General features: G+C 37.0%; 1 protein-coding gene across 1 annotated transcript in view; it reads left to right on the plus strand.

Annotated features, from left to right (window-relative positions):
* Zn72D (Zinc-finger protein 72D) overlaps positions 1 to 19,926 on the plus strand; it is a 220,494-nt gene that overhangs the window by 64,176 nt on the left and 136,392 nt on the right. Inside the window, exon 3 of the mRNA XM_090371344.1 lies at positions 16,186 to 16,264. Within this exon, the coding sequence (XP_090227470.1) occupies positions 16,186 to 16,264 (79 nt within the window). The remainder of the gene's footprint in view (positions 1 to 16,185; positions 16,265 to 19,926) is intronic.

The raw sequence follows: 19,926 nt of genomic DNA on the forward strand, positions 1-19,926 counted from the left end.
GGAACTGGTTCATGATCACGCTCTTGAAAATGGGGTGGTAGATCATTAGTGTCAGCACCTGCTGACACTAATGATCTGCCACCCCATTAGTGAGGAGCTGCGTACGGTATTCTTTCCACCTTAGTTTGTGTTCGCCTCTGTTAAAATTTCGCCCTTGGAGTCCTTAATTACATTAAGTTTGGACAGAACTTTTGTCTTAAGGACTTAATATCATGTCTTAGTGTTGTTTTGTTTATTGTGGATTTAATTTGTTTCCACTTTTGATTGATATAATCTTTGTCCTGGCTTAAACTCAATGACTCTGCTTAGTTTCTGACACTCTTCGTTTTCTTTGCACCCTGGACTTTTGAAATTCTTCTCCATTTGTTGCTCAGAGAACTCCATATCTGAATGCACAATTACACCCAGGTCTTTCATTTTGAACTACTGCGAATATTAATAAATTAGTACCACACGGTACGTTAATCTAGGATTACTGCTACCCATAAGCAGCACCTTACATTTATCAGTGTTAAACTTCAGTTGCCATTTCCAGCCCGTCTACCTAATTTTTTTAGGTTTTATTGCAGTAGGTTATCCCAATTGCTGTCATTTCCACCTTGCCAACCTTTGTATCATCTGAAAACTTAGACATTGAGCCTGGTATGGCTTTATCAGTACCATTGATAAATATAGAAAACTGCAATGGGACTAGCACCTGGGAGACACCACTAATAACATTAGTCCACAAAGAGCAGTGCCCATTATTAATCACTGTCTTCTCCTTCAATTATCCCTTTATCTAAAGTACAGCCACTCCCTGACTTACGTAAGGGTTGTGTTCTGCTGAATTCTACATAAGCCAGAATTTCCATAAATGCGTATGCAGAACTTGCAAATTTGATTGAAGCAAAAAATGTTCGATGAACATGTAAATAGAATTATTTTATAATTGTGTACAATTATAAAATTACAAAAACAGAGGAGACAGGCATAATGTCAGCAAGTTTTACCTTTCGAGCATCGTTGCTAGAATTAACTCTCCAGCTGATAAGCATGCTGCTGCAGGCTTTGGAGTTTTCGGGCTTTGGAGATTTAGAAGTGGGTTTTTCCAACACATCACAAAATTTCTCTGCAGCTGCAGGATCAGCACTGTCAACTTCACCTCATACTTTAATGTTATGGAAACCAGTGCGATGCTTGAACCTATTAAACCACCCATTGCTTGCCACGAACTTGGCTTGGGGTTTGCCATACTTATCCTTAATATCTTCAATCGACTTAGATTTTACAAACGTAACATAATTAATTAATACATAACTGATACGGCAGTTATATAAAGAAACTTGAAGATAATACAGTCAGTCCTCGTATAGCACGATAGTTGTGTTCCTAGAAACCCTCGTGTAATGCAAAATTGTGCAATATAAACAACAGGCCCTATGGCAAAAATAGGGTTAGGTGCCGTCCACCCAAGATTGAACATACATTTGTAACCAAAACATTACCAAACACAATAAATTATCGTAATAAAATACGTAAGTATTTTATTACGTCTATTACGTAATAAAATATTGCTAATGTTTTTGCTTCTATCGTAAGCAAACTTGTTTTTTGTTTGATTTTCTATCCAAACAGATGACAGCCGTTCCATCTCTTCCAATTCTTTGTCTTGATCTAATGAATTCTAATTACACTTAAGTTGTTTCTGCTATGAAAGTTGTTTTTATGCATCTTTCTAATTCTCTGCATTGCCTCATTTAGGCCTGTAGCACGTGCAATATCACATGGTCTTTAATTTCACTCAAAGCATTTCACAATTTCATATTTTTTTTTCTCTATCGACAGAGGTGGACTGACCATAAGCCTTGCCGGGGAAACTCCGGTGGGTCGGAGGCCGGGTGTGATTTTGGCCATAAACGCTAGTATGAGGCCACTACAAATTTTCTGGGGTAAGAATTTTTGACCCAGTCTGCCTCTGTTTATCGATATTGCTTTTCTTTTTCTCTCTTAATCTGCAGTGTCTTCACCAGGATGCTTCCCTTTTACACCTTTTAAGTATTTTACTCATTTTTAGGGAATAAAGCACAATTACAAAACGAGGAGGCACGCTTGATACACACAAACAAAGCCGTGTGCCTGTAGCAACTGAATAAACAACACCATAAAGGCAGAGATACACTATTAACACCTCACATTTTACTAAAGCACATTTCTGACGGTTACTACCATAAAACAAAAACAATTTCCAGTTGCATTTCTGCTAGTGGAATCTGTTATAAACTGGTAGTAAACTCGATCTAATTGCATTTGCGATAATACCAATAGCTGGAATTGTGTGGGTTTTTACGTTATTATGGTGAAATGTGTTTCCCCTTCACTGATATAAAAAACAAATACATTTTCAGAATCTTCTCTTCATTCCTATCATGTTGCGTTCGGTTGGTGTGATTCTGCATTCGACTGCCATTTCTTGTAAACACGATATCGTTCCCCTATTTATAAATCGTGTATGATCGAATTCGTGTAGTGTAAACACGTGTTATACGAGGACTGACTGTACTTGATACTGGAAAAAAAAAAAATATATATATATATATATATATAGTGTTACAACTTCATTGGAATACAAGTTTAGGGCTATAATTTTTGTGCTGAGATTGAAATAATATTATTGAAATTGAATCAAAATCATGATTTAGACCAGAGCAGCAAAGCATAAGGCTCAATCTAAATGGAGTGCTGTGACTCAGGGGAGAACTGAGGAGGGCAGTTGCCCTCTGAATCACAGCCTTTTAAAATGCACTGCTTACCTGATGTTTGTGGAGCAATCAGGTACGGGACATGATATTGCCAAGGGAGATGTCTTTGTGTGCGTGATGTAAAGAGTGTGAGGAAATGAGGCGACAACTCACCGTTATTATGGGCCTATCTGAGAGCTTGAAGGACAGGGTGGATGCCCTTGAAGGATCTAAATTGAGGGGCCCATCAAGCTCTCATCTGCCTGCATCAACGCTTGCACCTGATCATTACGCAACACAGCAGCAACCCCCTAGGCAGAATGCGCTGGTCCCACCGGAACTAGTAGTTGTGACTCTGTCAGGGAAACTGGGAACGTGCTACAGGGGCTCACATCTGGCGAGTATGGACTTGGCACACCCAGGGTCATGAGCTGGATATCTTGGTGATTCCCTTCTACTTTTGTCTCTCTCTCTCTCTCTCTCTCTCTCTCTCTCTCTCTCTCTCTCTCTCTCTCTCTCTCTCTCTCTCTCAGGGTAACTCGGGAATTTTTTTTTCTTTTTTTTTTTTGGCTGGTGCAGCATAAGCTTCGGGCTTCCTTGCACCATATAGCTAATAACACAAAAAGGGATAGGTGGAACAGTACCAGGGTATGTCTGCCAGGGGCAAAGGTTGATGATGTTGTATTGTAGACGGATATCATCTTTTAAGAGCACAAAAGGTGATATTGTGTACACGTTGGCACTAATGATATTAAGAGTAGGAGACTGGCAGAATTACTTAACAAGTACAGGTCACTGTTGAAAAAAAGCCGTGAATAGGGTTGAATTTGAAAGTGTCTGCAGTTCTGCCCAGACACGATAGGAGGAAGTATATGATGAGAGCCTTGTCAATCAATTCGGCCCTGGAAAGACTGTGCAAGGCTCAAGGGGTAGAATTTTTTTCAGCCTGGTCTGTACTTGTTAACAGGAGAGACTGCTTCTACAGGGATGGGATACACTTAAATAGAAAAGGTGCAAGAATATTTGCTGATGCTATCGAGGCAGTGTTAGGTGGGTCGGAAAACTGCTAGCATGTGGGGATACAAGGACTAATAGATTAACAGTAGCCACTGGCAGAGGTGAAAGAGATACTTGCACTGCTTCTATTGGAATGAGCAGCAGTATGGAAAACAAGATGCAGAGTATTTCAGAGATTGCTGGGAGTCATTGTGGTACAAGTAAACACATGGGTTGTGTTAGAGTAGCTAAGAATAGGAACAGGTGCATGTACACCAATGTTAGGAGTTTGGAAAATAAATTTGATGAATTTGAGGTATTGCTCAAAACATCAAAGGCAGATATTGTTGGGATATCAGAGACGTGGTCTCACACAGATATAAGGAATGCAGAACTGGAATTTGGAAGTACTTCTACACAAAGGATAGACAGGATAGGAAGGGAGGAGGGGTTATGCTATTAGGCTCAAGGGGTAGAATTTTTTTCAGCCTGGTCTGTACTTGTTAACAGGAGAGACTGCTTCTACAGGGATGGGATACACTTAAATAGAAAAGGTGCAAGAATATTTGCTGATGCTATCGAGGCAGTGTTAGGTGGGTCGGAAAACTGCTAGCATGTGGGGATACAAGGACTAATAGATTAACAGTAGCCACTGGCAGAGGTGAAAGAGATACTTGCACTGCTTCTATTGGAATGAGCAGCAGTATGGAAAACAAGATGCAGAGTATTTCAGAGATTGCTGGGAGTCATTGCGGTACAAGTAAACACATGGGTTGTGTTAGAGTAGCTAAGAATAGGAACAGGTGCATGTACACCAATGTTAGGAGTTTGGAAAATAAATTTGATGAATTTGAGGTATTGCTCAAAACATCAAAGGCAGATATTGTTGGGATATCAGAGACGTGGTCTCACACAGATATAAGGAATGCAGAACTGGAATTTGGAAGTACTTCTACACAAAGGATAGACAGGATAGGAAGGGAGGAGGGGTTATGCTATTAGTTAAGAAACACATAATCCAAAGAAGTGAAGCCAGTTGACATTGCTGGACAGTGCAGTGTCGAGTCAGTTTGGCGTGACATAAGCATTGGGAGATCAAAATTGAGAGTAGGAGTGTGTTATAGTCCTAATGACTCTGAGTATAATAAAAAACTGTACAGGGAAAATAGAGTGAGCCAGTAAATCAGGTTAGTCTTATAATGGGGGAGTTTATTAATTTTCCAGATATTGACTGGAATTTGTGGGTTGGTCACTCACACACTAGCAAAGCTTTTGTGGATTTATTGGAAGATTGTTTTCTACATTAACATGTTCGGGAGGCAACTAGAGGGAGTAATACTGCAGATAAAGGAAGCACTAGGTGGCAGTGATCACATTGTGCTGAAGTGGGATTTACTCAAAGAGGTAATTACCGTCAGGGGTAAAGGGAAGGGCTTTTGTTTTCGTAAAGGCGACTATGATGGTCTGAGACAGTATTTTAATTCTATACAGTGGGACCAACTGATGATGTTACCAGCAGCAAACTCAAAATGGGAAGCATTCAAGGAACTAATCTTGGAGGCTACCAGGCTTTACATACCAACTAAGAAATATTGTTCAAGGTTTAGGCCTAAATGGTTGTCAGATGAACTAATGAGACATGTGGCAGAGAAGAAAAATGCATGGGATACATACAAATTAATGGGTGACATGGAAAACTGTGACATGGTAGCTCATAGTGGCTTGTCAATGATATACAGGAATTTTTCTAGCAGGGATAAGGTGGTGATTATTCCCTTGTATAAGGCAATGGTCAGGCTGCACCTTGAGTACTGTATACAGGTCTGGAAGTCTCATTTTAAGAAGGATGTAGAGCTGTTGGAATATAGATATAAGCTGGTCTATAACCAAGTCACAAAGAAGATTAGGCAGGCAAGGATTATGAGAAATCCTTGTAAAAGGATGCGAAGAAAAACAACAGAGTTCTTTACTTGTGTAAACTGTAGAAGGAAGGGGATGAATCTGATTGGTCCACTGGATATTGATGGTTTACCAGTTGAGGATCCTGCTCCGGTGGCTAACAAACTGAGTATTTTGCATCTACAGTCACACATGAGGAGTTATTCAGGAAGGGGAATGCCAGAGGTGAAGTAAACTCTCGCAGTGAACTAGATGATTTTGTAATAACTGAGAGGAAAGTGGAGGAGAAATTGTGAGGATAAACATAAAAAAGGCACCCGGGGTGGATGGTGGATCTATCCAGTTATATTAAAGGAGGCATAAAGGAAGTAAGCAAACCCTTAGCCATCATTATGAGAGCCTCTTTGGACTCAGGGGATGTACCCATAGACTGGAGATGTGCAAATGTGACCCCAATTCACAAAGGACTATCAAAGGCTGACACAAATAATTATAGGCCTGTTAGTTTAACTTCTGTTCCAGGAAAATTAATGGAGGCACTGGTTAAAGAAGCACTGCAGGATCATCTAGACAAGACTTCAGTTATAGACTCAAACACAGCATGGTTTTGTTAAGGCGAAGTCTTGTCTGACTAATTTGATTGGTTACTATGATGTGGTCACAAAGGAACTGGATGCAGGGAATAACTTTGATATCATATATTTGGATTTTAAAAAGGCTTTTGATACTGTTTCACATGGAAGACTGCTGAACAAATTGGGGCAGTGTTGCATTGGAGGCAAATTGCTGCTATGGATAAAGGGATGGTTGAGTGGGAGAAGACAGTGGTAATCAATGGACACTGCTTATTGTGGACTAATGTTATTAGTGGAGTCCCTGAGGGTTCAGTGTTGGGTCCATTGTTGTTTTCTGTATTTATAAATATTGATGATGGTATATCAAGCTTAAGGTCCAAGTTTGCAGACTATACGAAGGTTGGAAGGGTTGTTAAGGACACTACTGACAGGTACGCTGTTGAAACAGGATCTAGTAAAGTTGGGCTGAGAGGTGGCAAATGAAGTTTAACATTGACAAATGTAAAGTACTACATATGGGAAGCAGTAACCCCAGAGTGATGTATCAACTGTGTGGTACTACACTGACAGTGGTAGAGAATGAAAAGGACCTGGGGTTAATTGTGCAGGCAGATATGAAGTTTTCTGAGCAGTGCAGGCAGTCTGCAAGAGTACCTCATAGTGTCTTGTCAATGATATACAGGAATTTTTCTAGCAGGGATAAGGAGGTGATTATTCCTTTGTATAAGGCAATGGTCAGGCCACACATTGAGTACTGTATACAAGTCTGGAGGCCTCATTTTAAGAAAGATGTAGAGTTGTTGGAACGAGTACAGAGAAGGGCAACAAGATTAGTGAATGGAACAAAGGGTTGCTCTTACGAAGAAAGGCTTAAGTTTTGCAAATTAGTGTTTGGAGACTAGGCACCTGTGAGGTGATATGATTGAGGTGTATAATGCATTGAATGGTTTGAGCATGCTCAATGCTGATGGGATTCTTCCTCTTTCTCAGAATAATCACCTGCGAGGGCATAAATTCAAATTGAGGAAAGACAGATGTAGGATAGATGTGCGGAAGTTTGCCTTTAGCCAGCAGGTAGTTAGTTGGTGGAACAGACTTCCATCCTTTGTTGTGGAAGTTGATAGCCTAACCTAAATAAATTTAAGGCTGAGCTGGACAGGTATTTGGAACGAACGGAGGGGTGAAATGGGAGCATTTTTTTTTTTTTTTGGCTGATGCTGCATAAGCTTGCTTTCTTGCATCATGTGCGTATGCTAATGCTAAAAATCCTTAATTTGTTACAGTATCTTCTTTCTGTTACAGCAGCACAACCTAAAAACATAGTGGTATCAAAATTGGTATGATTCAATTTGAGATATGTAGGAGCACGATAAATCATGAATCATTGAAATATAACTATCGGAAGTACCTTAGGTAGATACTTATTGAATGCTCCTCGTGTATGTGTATATACGGTATATCATATTTAAAAAAAAAAAGAAAAATTCAATTACTGTACAGAGAAAATGGCAATTCTGTTTCAATTATTCTGTGCTTGTGAATATTTCACCAAAATTAATAAAACTGCTGCTTAACAGTTTCACAATGCAGCTGTTGAGTCACAGTTTCATTACAGAACCATTTTTTTTTTTTTTTTTTTTAATGGAAATTTTGAAACTATTTTTGAAAAATTTTATGACAAAGTGTGTTCCCCATTTTCTCAATTTTACTGCTAAATAAAACCGGTTATGAAGGAATCAAGTCAAAAGCTGTAGCCTTTGAGCTATTCAAGGCCAAAAAGTGTCCCCGACACAGGGACATAATTAAAATTATTTTATAGATTTTGTTTTTGGAAAAGAAGACTGGGGGGGGGGGGAATTTTAATTGTGAGGAATGCATACGTTAATAATCTGTTTCTCACGTTGAGAATAGGTGTAACATTGATCTTACTATTTCGGAATTCAGCCACTTTAGCTGAGTGAGTTGGCTACAATACACATGTGCACGCACCTTATCTAATATGCTTGAAAAATACAGCGGAATGGGATAGCTCCCTTCTGAAGTAATGGTAGTGCTCAATTTGTTTACATCATAAATATAAACCGAACAGGGAAATTCATGCTTTATCCTGTTTGCGTGATAAGTAACAGACTTCTGAAATTTTCAACGAAGAAATCAAAGCTAACACTTGTTGCTTCTATCGGGAGTTTGTGTGGTGTCTTGAAGGCCTGTGTGCCCAGTTATGGGTTAAATTTTTGAGAATAGCAGTATAAGCTTTCAGTGGTTATTTTCTTATGCGAAACGTAGTCTATCAAAACTATTCCTTTCATATCCTGAAAAAAATTGTGGTCATGAACAATTCATGACTCAATCCTCTGCTGACCCAGTAGCACATCTGCATTTCATCACCAATTAAAATGCTTGAAATAAACTTTGGCAGATCTATATCATGCATGTACAAATTTTCCTCACAAATTTGAGCCTTGCACTGTTTCAGAAGAGGTATGAGCATTCTTGGCAACCTGCAAGAATTAACCTGTGGCATGGCTAGGTGTTCATACAAGGATGGGCAGCAACAATCCCTTAGAAATACTACATTCTCTGGCATAACCAGGTCTTATTTTGGAGTTGTCAGTTCTGTTGAGCAGAGTGGAGTTTTGGGGGTGATTTTCATATTGATCCCATCTAAACTTCTTAGAGCAAAACTTTCTCTGGTGTTAAGAAGGGCCAAATTGCCACATACAGCTTTTGTGCTTTCATGTTTTCTCCATTTCATTCTGCCAAAATGTGATGGATGGCTTGGTTCTCAAATGTTTGTTAGACAGTTATGTGTGAAATCCTTTCTGTTCTTCTATACTTCAATGAATTGAGCTGGATTTGTGCAAATAAGATAGACACAAAGTGTCATAAAACTTTTTTATATGTCAAGCACATTTATAGTTAAGACTTTGAATGCCCTTTGTTATATTCAATTGATCCAAGCATGTGTTTGTGAAGGGGAAGGTCATGTATGACTAATCTGGTAAATTACTTTGAAGTCATTAACCCTTTTGTGAGCAAGCTTCCCCAATGTATCTGAAAGACAGGTGGACAGTGTTGTTATAAATGGTCAGTCTTTGGGGTGGGCTAGTATAAAAACTTCAACCTTTTGGAAATTTGTATTGGATTCCCTCTTTAATTTTCATAAGTGACACTGATGAGGGTATCCATGGAAAGCTGTAAAAGTTTGTTTGTGGCTTGAAATTGGAGCCAGGATGTGTTAGTTAAAAAAAAAAAAAAGACATGGACTGTTTGCATTATGGCCTATAAAATGGCAACTGAAGTTTTGGCTTCTAAATGTAAGTATGAGGAACAGAAATCCTGGAGTCGTATAAGTTAGGGGCAGAGCAGCCAATAGTTCTTGGACAGAAAAAACTCAATCCAGTCAGACATCTTCCATATAGTATAAAGAGGAAGCTGGGAAGGCACATTCCTTGTCTATGATTTACAAGACCCTTGCTAGTATGGAGAGGGATGCCATTATTCCTATGTAGAAGATGGTGGTTAGACCACATTTGGAATATTGTATTCATGTCTGGAGACAGCACTAAAAGACAATTTTAGGGAGGTTTGAAGGAAGAGTGACCAGATTAGTGGTTGCGAGGACTGCTTTGGTGTGGATTGCAAAATTTGACAACTGGACATCTAAGGAGAGATGGATTTAGGTGTATAAGGTGCTGAAGGGGTTGATGAAACGATTGTAGATGGTCTGTTCCCCATGTAGATGAGACGAGAACCAAAAAATGGATATGAATATTAAAATTTGAAGGTAGCAGAATACTGGATTTAATGAAATTTGCCTATAGGCAGCAAGTTGTTGAGCACTAGAATAAGTTGCCTCCCATTGTGGGGAGCAGAGGCAGTGTGTGGCTAGGTTCAAAGTGAAATTAGATGATTACCTTGTGGGAATAGTAGAGAAATTTGGATTTTTAGGGTCCGTAGTCTAACGAAGGACTCTTATAAGGTGACTCTGTTGTCTGTATGTATGTCTGTCCGTCCGTCTGTCACAGCATTGTATCTCTGGAACCACTCAACCTATTGACTTGAAATTTTGCATGGGTTTGTACATCATGTGGGCCAACACAATGCCATATTGATCGTTATTGACAAAAATTTCTTTGAGAAAATGGGTGGGGGTGTAAATGTGTGGGGCAAAATTTTGTCGACAGCCTATAGCTTATTATACACCGTCGGAAAGAACTCAACGAGTAGGTTTAAAATATTTTTAAAATTAAAAATGGTGGCGACACAGGAAAATGAGTAATTTTTGTGTTTCTGTCGCTGATGGAGCTAAAAATATTTCTGTCGCTAATGGAGCTAAAAATATAAAAATCACATTAGCTGTGTGTTATTCGATACTTATGAAGGGAAAACTATTCCGATTGAAATCTATCATTTACTTTGTGTTAAAATTAAAGCAATTTTTTATTGCACTTCGATAGCACGCTTCTTTGTACTAAGTAACTCTCATTTTGGTGACAAAAAGGTTGCTAAATAGTTAATTAATAATTCTATAAAGGTCATTTATAAATTTTGCAATGAGAAATATTTTTTAACAATTTTCAAAGCTGGAATTGTCCCAGCAAGGAGGTACTCAGAGAGCCAGTGTTGAGGGGAGGTGCCTGCACGGAGTCTTGAACGGCCCTCACCTGCCAATAGCTTCTTTCCCAAGACCAAGACTAATCGCTTCTCCAGGAAGAAGTCTGAGTTGCTTCTCTCATCCTTGTCATTCACAACAACTGGAAAGACTCAAATAGACAATGTTTTTGTTAGTTTCTCAGATTTAGGCCAAGCTGGGGTACTAGAAACTTTAAGTTACCATAAAGTTCTCTATTGGAGATACTATACTAATGACCATTAGTGATTAAGACCCCTGCATCCTGAGTGCCTGGCACTCAGTAGTTGACAGATTTATTTATTTTATTTAATTAATTTGTTGGTAATACTGCACTTTTGTGTCGTGAGACACGGTCAGCCCACAAATCACCACCAGCTCCAACCTGGCGTGAAACATGTTCTGATGGGCAGTTCCCACTAGGGCTTGCAAACCGGTTTTATAAACTGGTTAAATCCGGTTTTATATTGAGTAGTTGAAACCGAGCTTCTAAAACCGGATTCAAATATTTATATTTATTACTCTTAATGTCTAAGATGAAATCAAATGTATCGAATTATTTCGCTCGAAAAAGCAAACACGAAGCACAATGTTCGAAATGTCAGAAGATAATGAAGTTATCTAGAGGATCTACATCATCTTTGATGTTGCATTTAAAGAAAATGCATCAGATTGACATTAAACAAGATAACAGTGAACCTCCCGTAAAAATGGTAAGAACAGAAAACTTTATCGTTAAAAAATCTATGGAAGAAGAGATTTCAAAATTAGCTACTTTAGATGGATTTTCTTTTAATTCAATTGCCAAGACTGAGTTTATACAATCAAGCCTTCACCTTCAGAGAAATAAATACGATAAATTACCACCAGTCTCAGTGAATGGAGTTAAAAATATGGTTCTGAATTATTATAAAACTAAGAAAGAAGAACTTATTTAGCATTTCAAAAATTCATTGGTTTTGGGTACACAGTATTCATTGACTCTAGACGAATATACGTCTATACAAAATAAAAGGTATATGAATATAAATGTGCATAAAAAAGACAATCGTTGGTCGTTAGGTCTTATTGAGATTAATGGTTCACTTGATAGCAGAAGAACTGAGCAAATTGTGAATGGAAACTTGAAGGAATTTGGTTTGAACTTGGATGAGGATATTGTTGCCTGCACCACCGATGGAGCAACAATGATGATTAAGTTTGGCAAGCAAATTATGCCTAATCATCAACGATGTATAGCCCATTGTATACATCTGTCAGTTATAGATGTATTTTATGAAAAAGCAATCAATTATGGTGCCACAGTCTGAGTCTCCCAAAGACAATGAAGAAAGTAGTGGTTTGAAGAAAGACAGAAAGGCATGCTTTATCAAACCGACTTTACCGATGAGCTCATTTATTTCTTCAATCCAATGGCCAATATTGCAAACTATTAACAAAGTCAGAAAAATTTGCAAGCTTTTTTGAAAATCCCCTACCAAAAATGACATTACAAAATTTTGTTAAAGCAAAATTTAATGGGAAAGAATATAAACTTATATTAGATTGCAAGATTAGATGGGATAGCACATTCTATATGATTGAGAGATTTTTGAAATTGAAAAATTGCATTCCAAATGCTCTATGTGCAGTACTGCCAACTGAAGCTATGTCTGACAATGACTGGAAAACACTTGAATTGCTATGTGAAACTTTGCGACCAGTTGAAATGATTCTGAAGGCTATAACCTCAGAAGATAGATTTACTTAAAGCAGAGTCTTCAATAGAATTTCTGCTTGCTAAGCTTGATACAGCAGAAAACCCGTTTGCTTGAAAGTTTCACCAAAGCCTTTTGCGGCGTTACAATGCAAGACGAAGTTGCGAAACTGTGGCTTTGCTGAGCTATCTACACAACCCCAAATAGTTTAGTAAAGAAGATTCAGGTTCAAGAACTTTTGATTTTCCAAGTAAGCAAGTTTTGAATAATCATGCTGAAGAGATTTATCAGAGATTATTTTCAAAACATTCCGAAGGAGTCTTAGCATTGAATGAAGAAACTGAAAATAACGAACTGTTCTTTTAGAAGAAAACAAAGACTCGTCTAGTTCCGATTTTGGAGATACACTCATGTGAGAGTATGATAGTGTAATAAAGAGATTAACTGAATAGCCTTCAAAATATCTGAGTGAATTGGAAATCAGCAAAGAATTTAAAATTTTGGAGGCAACTAGCAGTAAAAGTGAAAAGCTAGAGAAAGTTTATAGAGCATTGCCGGCCATTAAACCAACAAGTGTCCAATCTGAGAGACTATTTTCGATCACTGGTCTCTTTAACACAAAAATAAGGTCAAGTCTATCACGAAAAATGCTTAATATACTGTGATTTTTAAAGGATCATTTTCAGAAAAAAGCTGAGCAATAAATAGTCAAGTAATTTCCCCAAGCTGTTTTTTTTTCACATTATTTTTATTTATTTATTATGATTATTATTATAGGGCTTATTACTTTTTTTGTTTACTATACAAGAAGATAGTTTTTATTCAAAGGATTTGAATACAATTTGTAATTTTGTATAATTTCAAGCTGGTTGCTTTTTTGGAGCATTTTAATTTTTTTATTTTTTTTACTATAAGAGGTGATAGATTTTGTTTAAAAGATTTGATTATGATTTGTACAATCTACCCAAGTTAAATAAATACCTGTGTTATAAGCTTTTAATTATTTTCCTAAGTCTGAGAAAATCGGTTTTAAAACTTGTTTTTAGAGTAAACTTCGGTTAAACTCGGTTTTGAAATTTCTCAGTTTTATGCAAGCCCTAGTTCCCACTTGACTGAGCATGTGCAACACTGACTATATATGTATGTTACTACATACATGCAATAAATCTCCCCCCCCCCATTTTCAGAAAGAATAAAAAACAATTTCCTGATGCATAAAAATTTGATTAAAAAAATAAAAGTAGATAGTTATAAAAACAATAATGGACAAACCTATATACTTTTTTTTTTTTTTTTTGTTTTCAGAAAGAATAAAGCACAATTTCTTCACTACATAAGAATTTGATTATAAAAATAGGAGTAGATAGTTATAAAAAATGATAATGGAAATAGCTAATTATTATTTTCAGATAATATATTTTGTATTGCCTGAAAATGAGTATATTTCGTGATTATATATTTGTAATAATTTGTGAATTATTACATTTGTGAAAAGGTTAAATAAAAAAAAAATATAGTACTTAATGATATAGATCCAATGATTTTAACTTTCTATCTATATATATATTTATATATAAGTGTATCTTCCCCAATTGATTCAGGAGTATTGTGTTATCAAAACTTATCCAAACACAGAAATAGCATTACGAATTTTTCTTACCTTGCCTGTAATAGTAGCTTCGTGTGAAAGGCCCTCAGATTGATTAAAAATCATCTTAGATCAACAATTTGGATAAGAATGACTAACCAATATATGAATTGTATCCATTGAAACTCATGTTGCATGAAAGAATAAAGCAGAATTAGGATAAAATTGATGATTTAGTGTCGGCAAAAGGGAGAAAAATTCAATTAAAATAATGCATCTTCATTGCACATGTTCAGTTTATTATCACTTGAAATGGTTTTTAACAAATTTACTACCATACTTTTTGGAAAGTTTAATATATATACAGTATATACATGTGTATATATGCCGACCAGGCTAGCCGTGTGGGTAAAGTGCCTGCCTGGCAACCCAAAGGTTGCGGGTTTGAATCCCGCCTTGGGCTTGGATCAAAGTACTGCCAAAACCTTGGGAGGTGCATTATGGCCACAGAAGCCGATGCAGCAACAACTACAAAAAAAAAAAGAAAAAAAGTGTGTGTGTGTGTATATATATATATATAGAAAATTAAAATCATTGGGTCTGTAGCATTAAGTACTACATGCATTTTTATTTAATTCACATTTTCACAAGTGTAATAAATAATTCACAAATTATTACAAAAATTACTCATTATTTTCAGGTAATACAAAATATATTACCTGAAAATAATTAAAAATTAATAATTACCTATTTCCATTATTGTTTTTATAACTATCTTTTTATTTTTATAATCAAATTATGTAGTCAGGAAATTTTTTTTCTTTGTGAAAACGAAAAAAAAAATATAGGTTTGCCCATTGTTTTTATAACTATCTACTTTTATTTTTATTATCAAATTCTTATGTAGTCAGGAAATTGTTTTTACTCTTGGGGGAGGATTACTACAAGTACATAGTACATTGCCAGATATAGTGAGTGTTGTGCATGCTCAATCAAGTGGGAACTGCTCGGTCAGAATATGTAGACCGGCAGATACGAGAGTGTTGCGCATGTTCCGTGACAATTTCCAGCACATAGACTGGCAGATACAGCGGCAACCAGAAGATAGAGTGAGTGTTGTGCGTGTGCTCAGCAAGTCAGAACTGCCGGTCAGAATAGTGGAGGTGGTGGTGACTTGTGGGCTGACTGTGATTCACAACACAAGTGCAGGATTACCTAATTTATTATATTTGCTAAATACTAAATTCCTAATGCCTAGTCCTATAGGGAATGAGTTCTTCTTAAGCTTTAAGATGGTAACTCATGTTAAATGTTGTTTTTGTTCCAAATTATTAAAAACATGTCTAATTAGAATTGCCATCCTAGTAAAAGATTAAGTACTGGCATACTGTAAAGGAAAACTAAAATAAAATCGCCCAGAATTTTTTTTTTTTTTTTTAATTCAGGGTGAGAATATGGCTGCTTTAATACATGTCAGCACTCAAGTAGCTTTAAAAATTGGTGGAAGTGATAGCAGTTGTTAGCCTTAGTTTTCAGATTTGGGTCCAAAACTGAACCTCCTGATAAATAGGTATACAGGATATTATTGCATTGAGGGGGAGGTATGGTTACTTGTTTATGACAACTTCATTAATCTTGGGTAAGATGAGGACAAATTGATATTTAAAAGTATTTGTGTGCACAGTTTTCATATTTAATCAATTTTTCAAATTTAAGAAATGAATTTCTTAGAAGGCTTATCGCGATACAAATTTATTGCAAAAAAACATTCTGCCTGTTAGTTTTTGAGACCTTTTTACAAGGTTGAAATGATATAAATCATTTATGTGAAGTGTGAAGAAGACTTGTTTTTCATCATATTCCAAAAAAAAAAAAAAAGAGTCATTTCAGGAACTACTATGGTTATTTGCTGAATGTGTGGCCTGAGGCCACACATTCAGTGAACTCACTGCTGAAAGAGTTAATATCTTGTAGTAATTACTTTTTTTTTCTTCTTCTTCTTCTCTCCACTACAGTAGTAGATATAATATTAACATCTGTGTGGACATTTCAGTGATTTTAATATCTTCCTATATAGGCACCTTATGAAAAGGCACAAACCTATTATCCTTCTCAAGTAGCATACTCCAGTACTGACACTCCTCACTACCAAACAGGTAGGAAAACTTTTATAAAAATTTTTTATTGGTATTTCTTTTTATTTCATGGTGTATAAAGTGTTAACCACATGATTAAAAGTTGAAATGTTAATGTTATGAGAGTATTTGTACCATATAAGAAACTAGCTAATTCACTCATTCTAAATGACATCATTTAGAATGAGTTTAGAATGTTTGTTAATCATTTAGAATGTTTTTACTTCCCCAGTATCCTTCTCTTACTGCCTGAATTATTTAAAATTATTTGAATTGGCATTCCTAGGTTGAAAGACTAAAATGAAAGACTGTGTGTACGGTAAGGAAATAAAAACCCTGAATAAAATCTGCAATAGCTTCTGACACAACATTTCCTCTCAACCAATTAGCTTGTATATGTCAGCTTGCTTAAATGTGTTGTTGACCGTATGCTTTCACATTTGCAGGATTTACTTTTGTGTTTATATTTTGTACCTACATCTCCCCCCATTCCCCTCGTCGTTCAACTGTCCAGATTTTGTCACAACACTATTACTATTTCAAAGATTGGATCAATTTTTGTGCCTCAGTAATTTTATTACAAAAATGATTCTATTCTTGCATTACATTTATATACAAGGTATAAATGAAAAATATGTGATCTCAAAGTGGTTTAATAGAGTAAGAAGTTCCCATTGTGTCAAAAATAGATAATCTCAAACAATACATATTCCTGGACAGAAGAACATTCATTATCCAACACTAGTAGATGGGGAAAGGGTTTTATTGCCCCCCCCCCACATCATATCAAATTAGCTTAATGAATAATTTCATACAGTGCTGGGCAGAGGATATAGTCTTTAATACAAAAGTTTGAACTTAATGAGGAAAAGATAAAAGAGAATATTCATCGCTCCTCAGATCAAGCCATAAATCGAAGGCAGTTCTTTTGACAATGTGAGTGAAAAAGCAGCATGAAATACCTTTAGGACACTACTTAGAAAATCAAAGAAAAGATCTGCAAACTGTGAGAAGCTTGTTGACAAACTCCTGCAGGTGTACAAAGATCTTGTAATATGAGCCTTAAATTAATTTCCAACATTTACATCTTAATTTTTTTTCCCTAAATGTGGTTGATACCAGTGATAAATGTGGATATACACTGTGCTGCCACTTTATTAGGTACTGCTGTGCACACAAATGGTTTGTCCCACAATGTTGCAAGTCACATGGCCACCACAGTTGTGGATGTAAATGCAGCAGAACAACCTTTTTTAGTATCAGTTAAGCATACAAACCATAGCAAGGATGGGGGAAAGGAGTGATCTAACGGACTTCGAACGTGCCATGGTAAGACGGTGCAAGATGTGCTGGACAAAGCATCTCTGAAATGCCAATTCTCCGGAACTTTTCACGCACCACAGTTTCAAGAATGGTGCAACGAACAGAAAATATCCTCTCAACGGCACTCAAGAAAATCACTTGTTTATGAGAGAGGTCAGAGGGGGATGGCCAGAATTGTGCAAGCAAACAGACGGGCCACAATGTTGAACATCACGTCAGAATACAACCTTGGTGCGCGGAACAAAATATCGCAACGGACCACTGGTCGCACTTTGTCGCAAATGGGCTACAACAGCTGATGGCCACATTGCGTACCTTTGTTATCAATGAAGAACAAGAGAGCATGCCTCCTGTGGGCACAGCAATACCAGCACTAGACTATCGAGAATTGGAAAACAGTTGCTTGGTCTGACGAGTCGAAGTTCCTGGTGAATCATGTTGATGGAAGGCTTAGAATTTGGCGAAAATAACATGAATCCAAGTACCCATCATGTCTGACGACTACTGTGCAAAGTAGTGTGGGGAATGTTTTCTTGGCACATGTTGGGTCCATTGATACCCATAGATTCACGTCTGAATGCCACAGCATTGCTGACCAAGTGCATCCGTTCATGTTGACAGTTTATCCTCAGTCAGATGATTACTTCCAGCAGGATAATGCGCCGCCCGAATCACTATGGAATGGTTCCAGGGACATGACAATGACTTTTCTTTGCTGCAGTGGCCTGCTCAGTCCCCGAATCTGAATCCTATTGAACCTCTTTGGGATGAGCTGGAAAGGGCTGTTCACTGCAGGCCTACACATCTGTCGAATCTCAAGGAACTGCGTGATATACTCATGTCTGCACGGTACTCCATTACTGCACAAAGTTTTCAGCATCTTGTTCAATCCATGCCTAGACGAATTCAGGCTGTTTTGAAGGCTAAAGGAGGCTCAGCATGCTACTAGGTAGGTGTACCTAATAAAATGGCAGCACAGTGTAGGTATTTTCTATGCAAGATACATTTCTTTCATAGAAAACTAGTATGAAAGGAAGTGGAGTTCCGATGTGGACACTATTAATTGCTGGCTGCTAATGAAAGAAGAAAGGTTGTAACATACAGTTAGAAATCAGCTCAAACAGTTTAAAGTTTTTGAAAAATTTTTTTTTTAAAAACTAGATCTTTTAGCAAATTTCAATCATTTTTGTCTGGCTGTACAATTTACACATGGATAACACATTTTCTTGTGAGAAAAAACAGTATCTTTATTGGCCAGTGATACACTGGGAATTAGCAGTTTATCTGACAGCCAAATTTTTGTTTGAGTTTTCTCCACAATGTTGGGTATCTGACACCTATTTTGGGATAAAGAAAAAATCGTCAAATTTGTAGTGAAGTTTAGAACTGATTCATAACTGTTTTGTATGGCTTATATTTCAAGCATTGCAGTAAAAGATTTAAAGAGTTTAGATGCAGGGCTAGGTTGCCATTCTGCATCATTGCATGTAACAACAGTTGGTTGGATCGATTTAAAAACCGAATGCATGCATATTAATACCAATAATATGTAGTGATTATTTAATAATCTTCTGAACCTCCAACCCAAGCACGGTACTAGGTACTATAGGTTCTAATACCTCTTGTGTTTGGGGTTTACATAAAAAAAAAAATAAGGTTCTGTTGGTCGATTGTCCTGGCTACTCTTTATAAACAACGAGATGAAAAATATTTGACTGAAGAAACCCTCCAAGCTTGGCACAAATAGCAAATTTTGAACACAAACTATTAATTTTTGTTACTGTTATGCAAGGGTCTGCTGTGACCAAGGCAGCCCAAACCCTAGCCACAGCATTCTCACCAGAACCTGCAATCTCAGTTTCTGACTGTATTATTTTGCAATTAAAGGGCAAGCCCTTGATGGGACCTTTATATGAATACTGTTCCTGCAGACCCAGGATTTTAATTTTTTGATCTTTTATTATTTTAGAGTTGTTGTTGTTATTATTTGGTTTTTAGGAGCATTAGCAACTAAGGCCATATTGCTCCGGGATATGCGGTGGTCATTCCTTGACCTTTCCACATCCGCCGTATTTGGTGGTGACTGGCTCGAACCCCGGTCTAATCAAGAAGCGTGTGCTACGCACTGCTGCTCCTTCCCACCTGGCTACGGAGGCGACTATTATTATTTTAGAGATATCATTCATGACTGAGAGAGCTCTTTGGCAATTAAGCTGAAGGACCTTTAGATCTGCAGTAAATCTATATTCTGTTTGGGGTGTACTATTCATAATTGGTTCTGGATTTTATTTGATCCTGGCCTCTGAGGTATTCAGGGTACATTGAGTCCCTGTATGAATGATCGGATTTGCATTTCCTTA

The sequence above is a fragment of the Mastigoproctus giganteus genome, chromosome 1 (genome assembly GCF_048544385.1).
Source record: "Mastigoproctus giganteus isolate SK-2022 chromosome 1, ASM4854438v1, whole genome shotgun sequence".
Lineage (NCBI taxonomy): Eukaryota > Metazoa > Arthropoda > Arachnida > Uropygi > Thelyphonidae > Mastigoproctus > Mastigoproctus giganteus.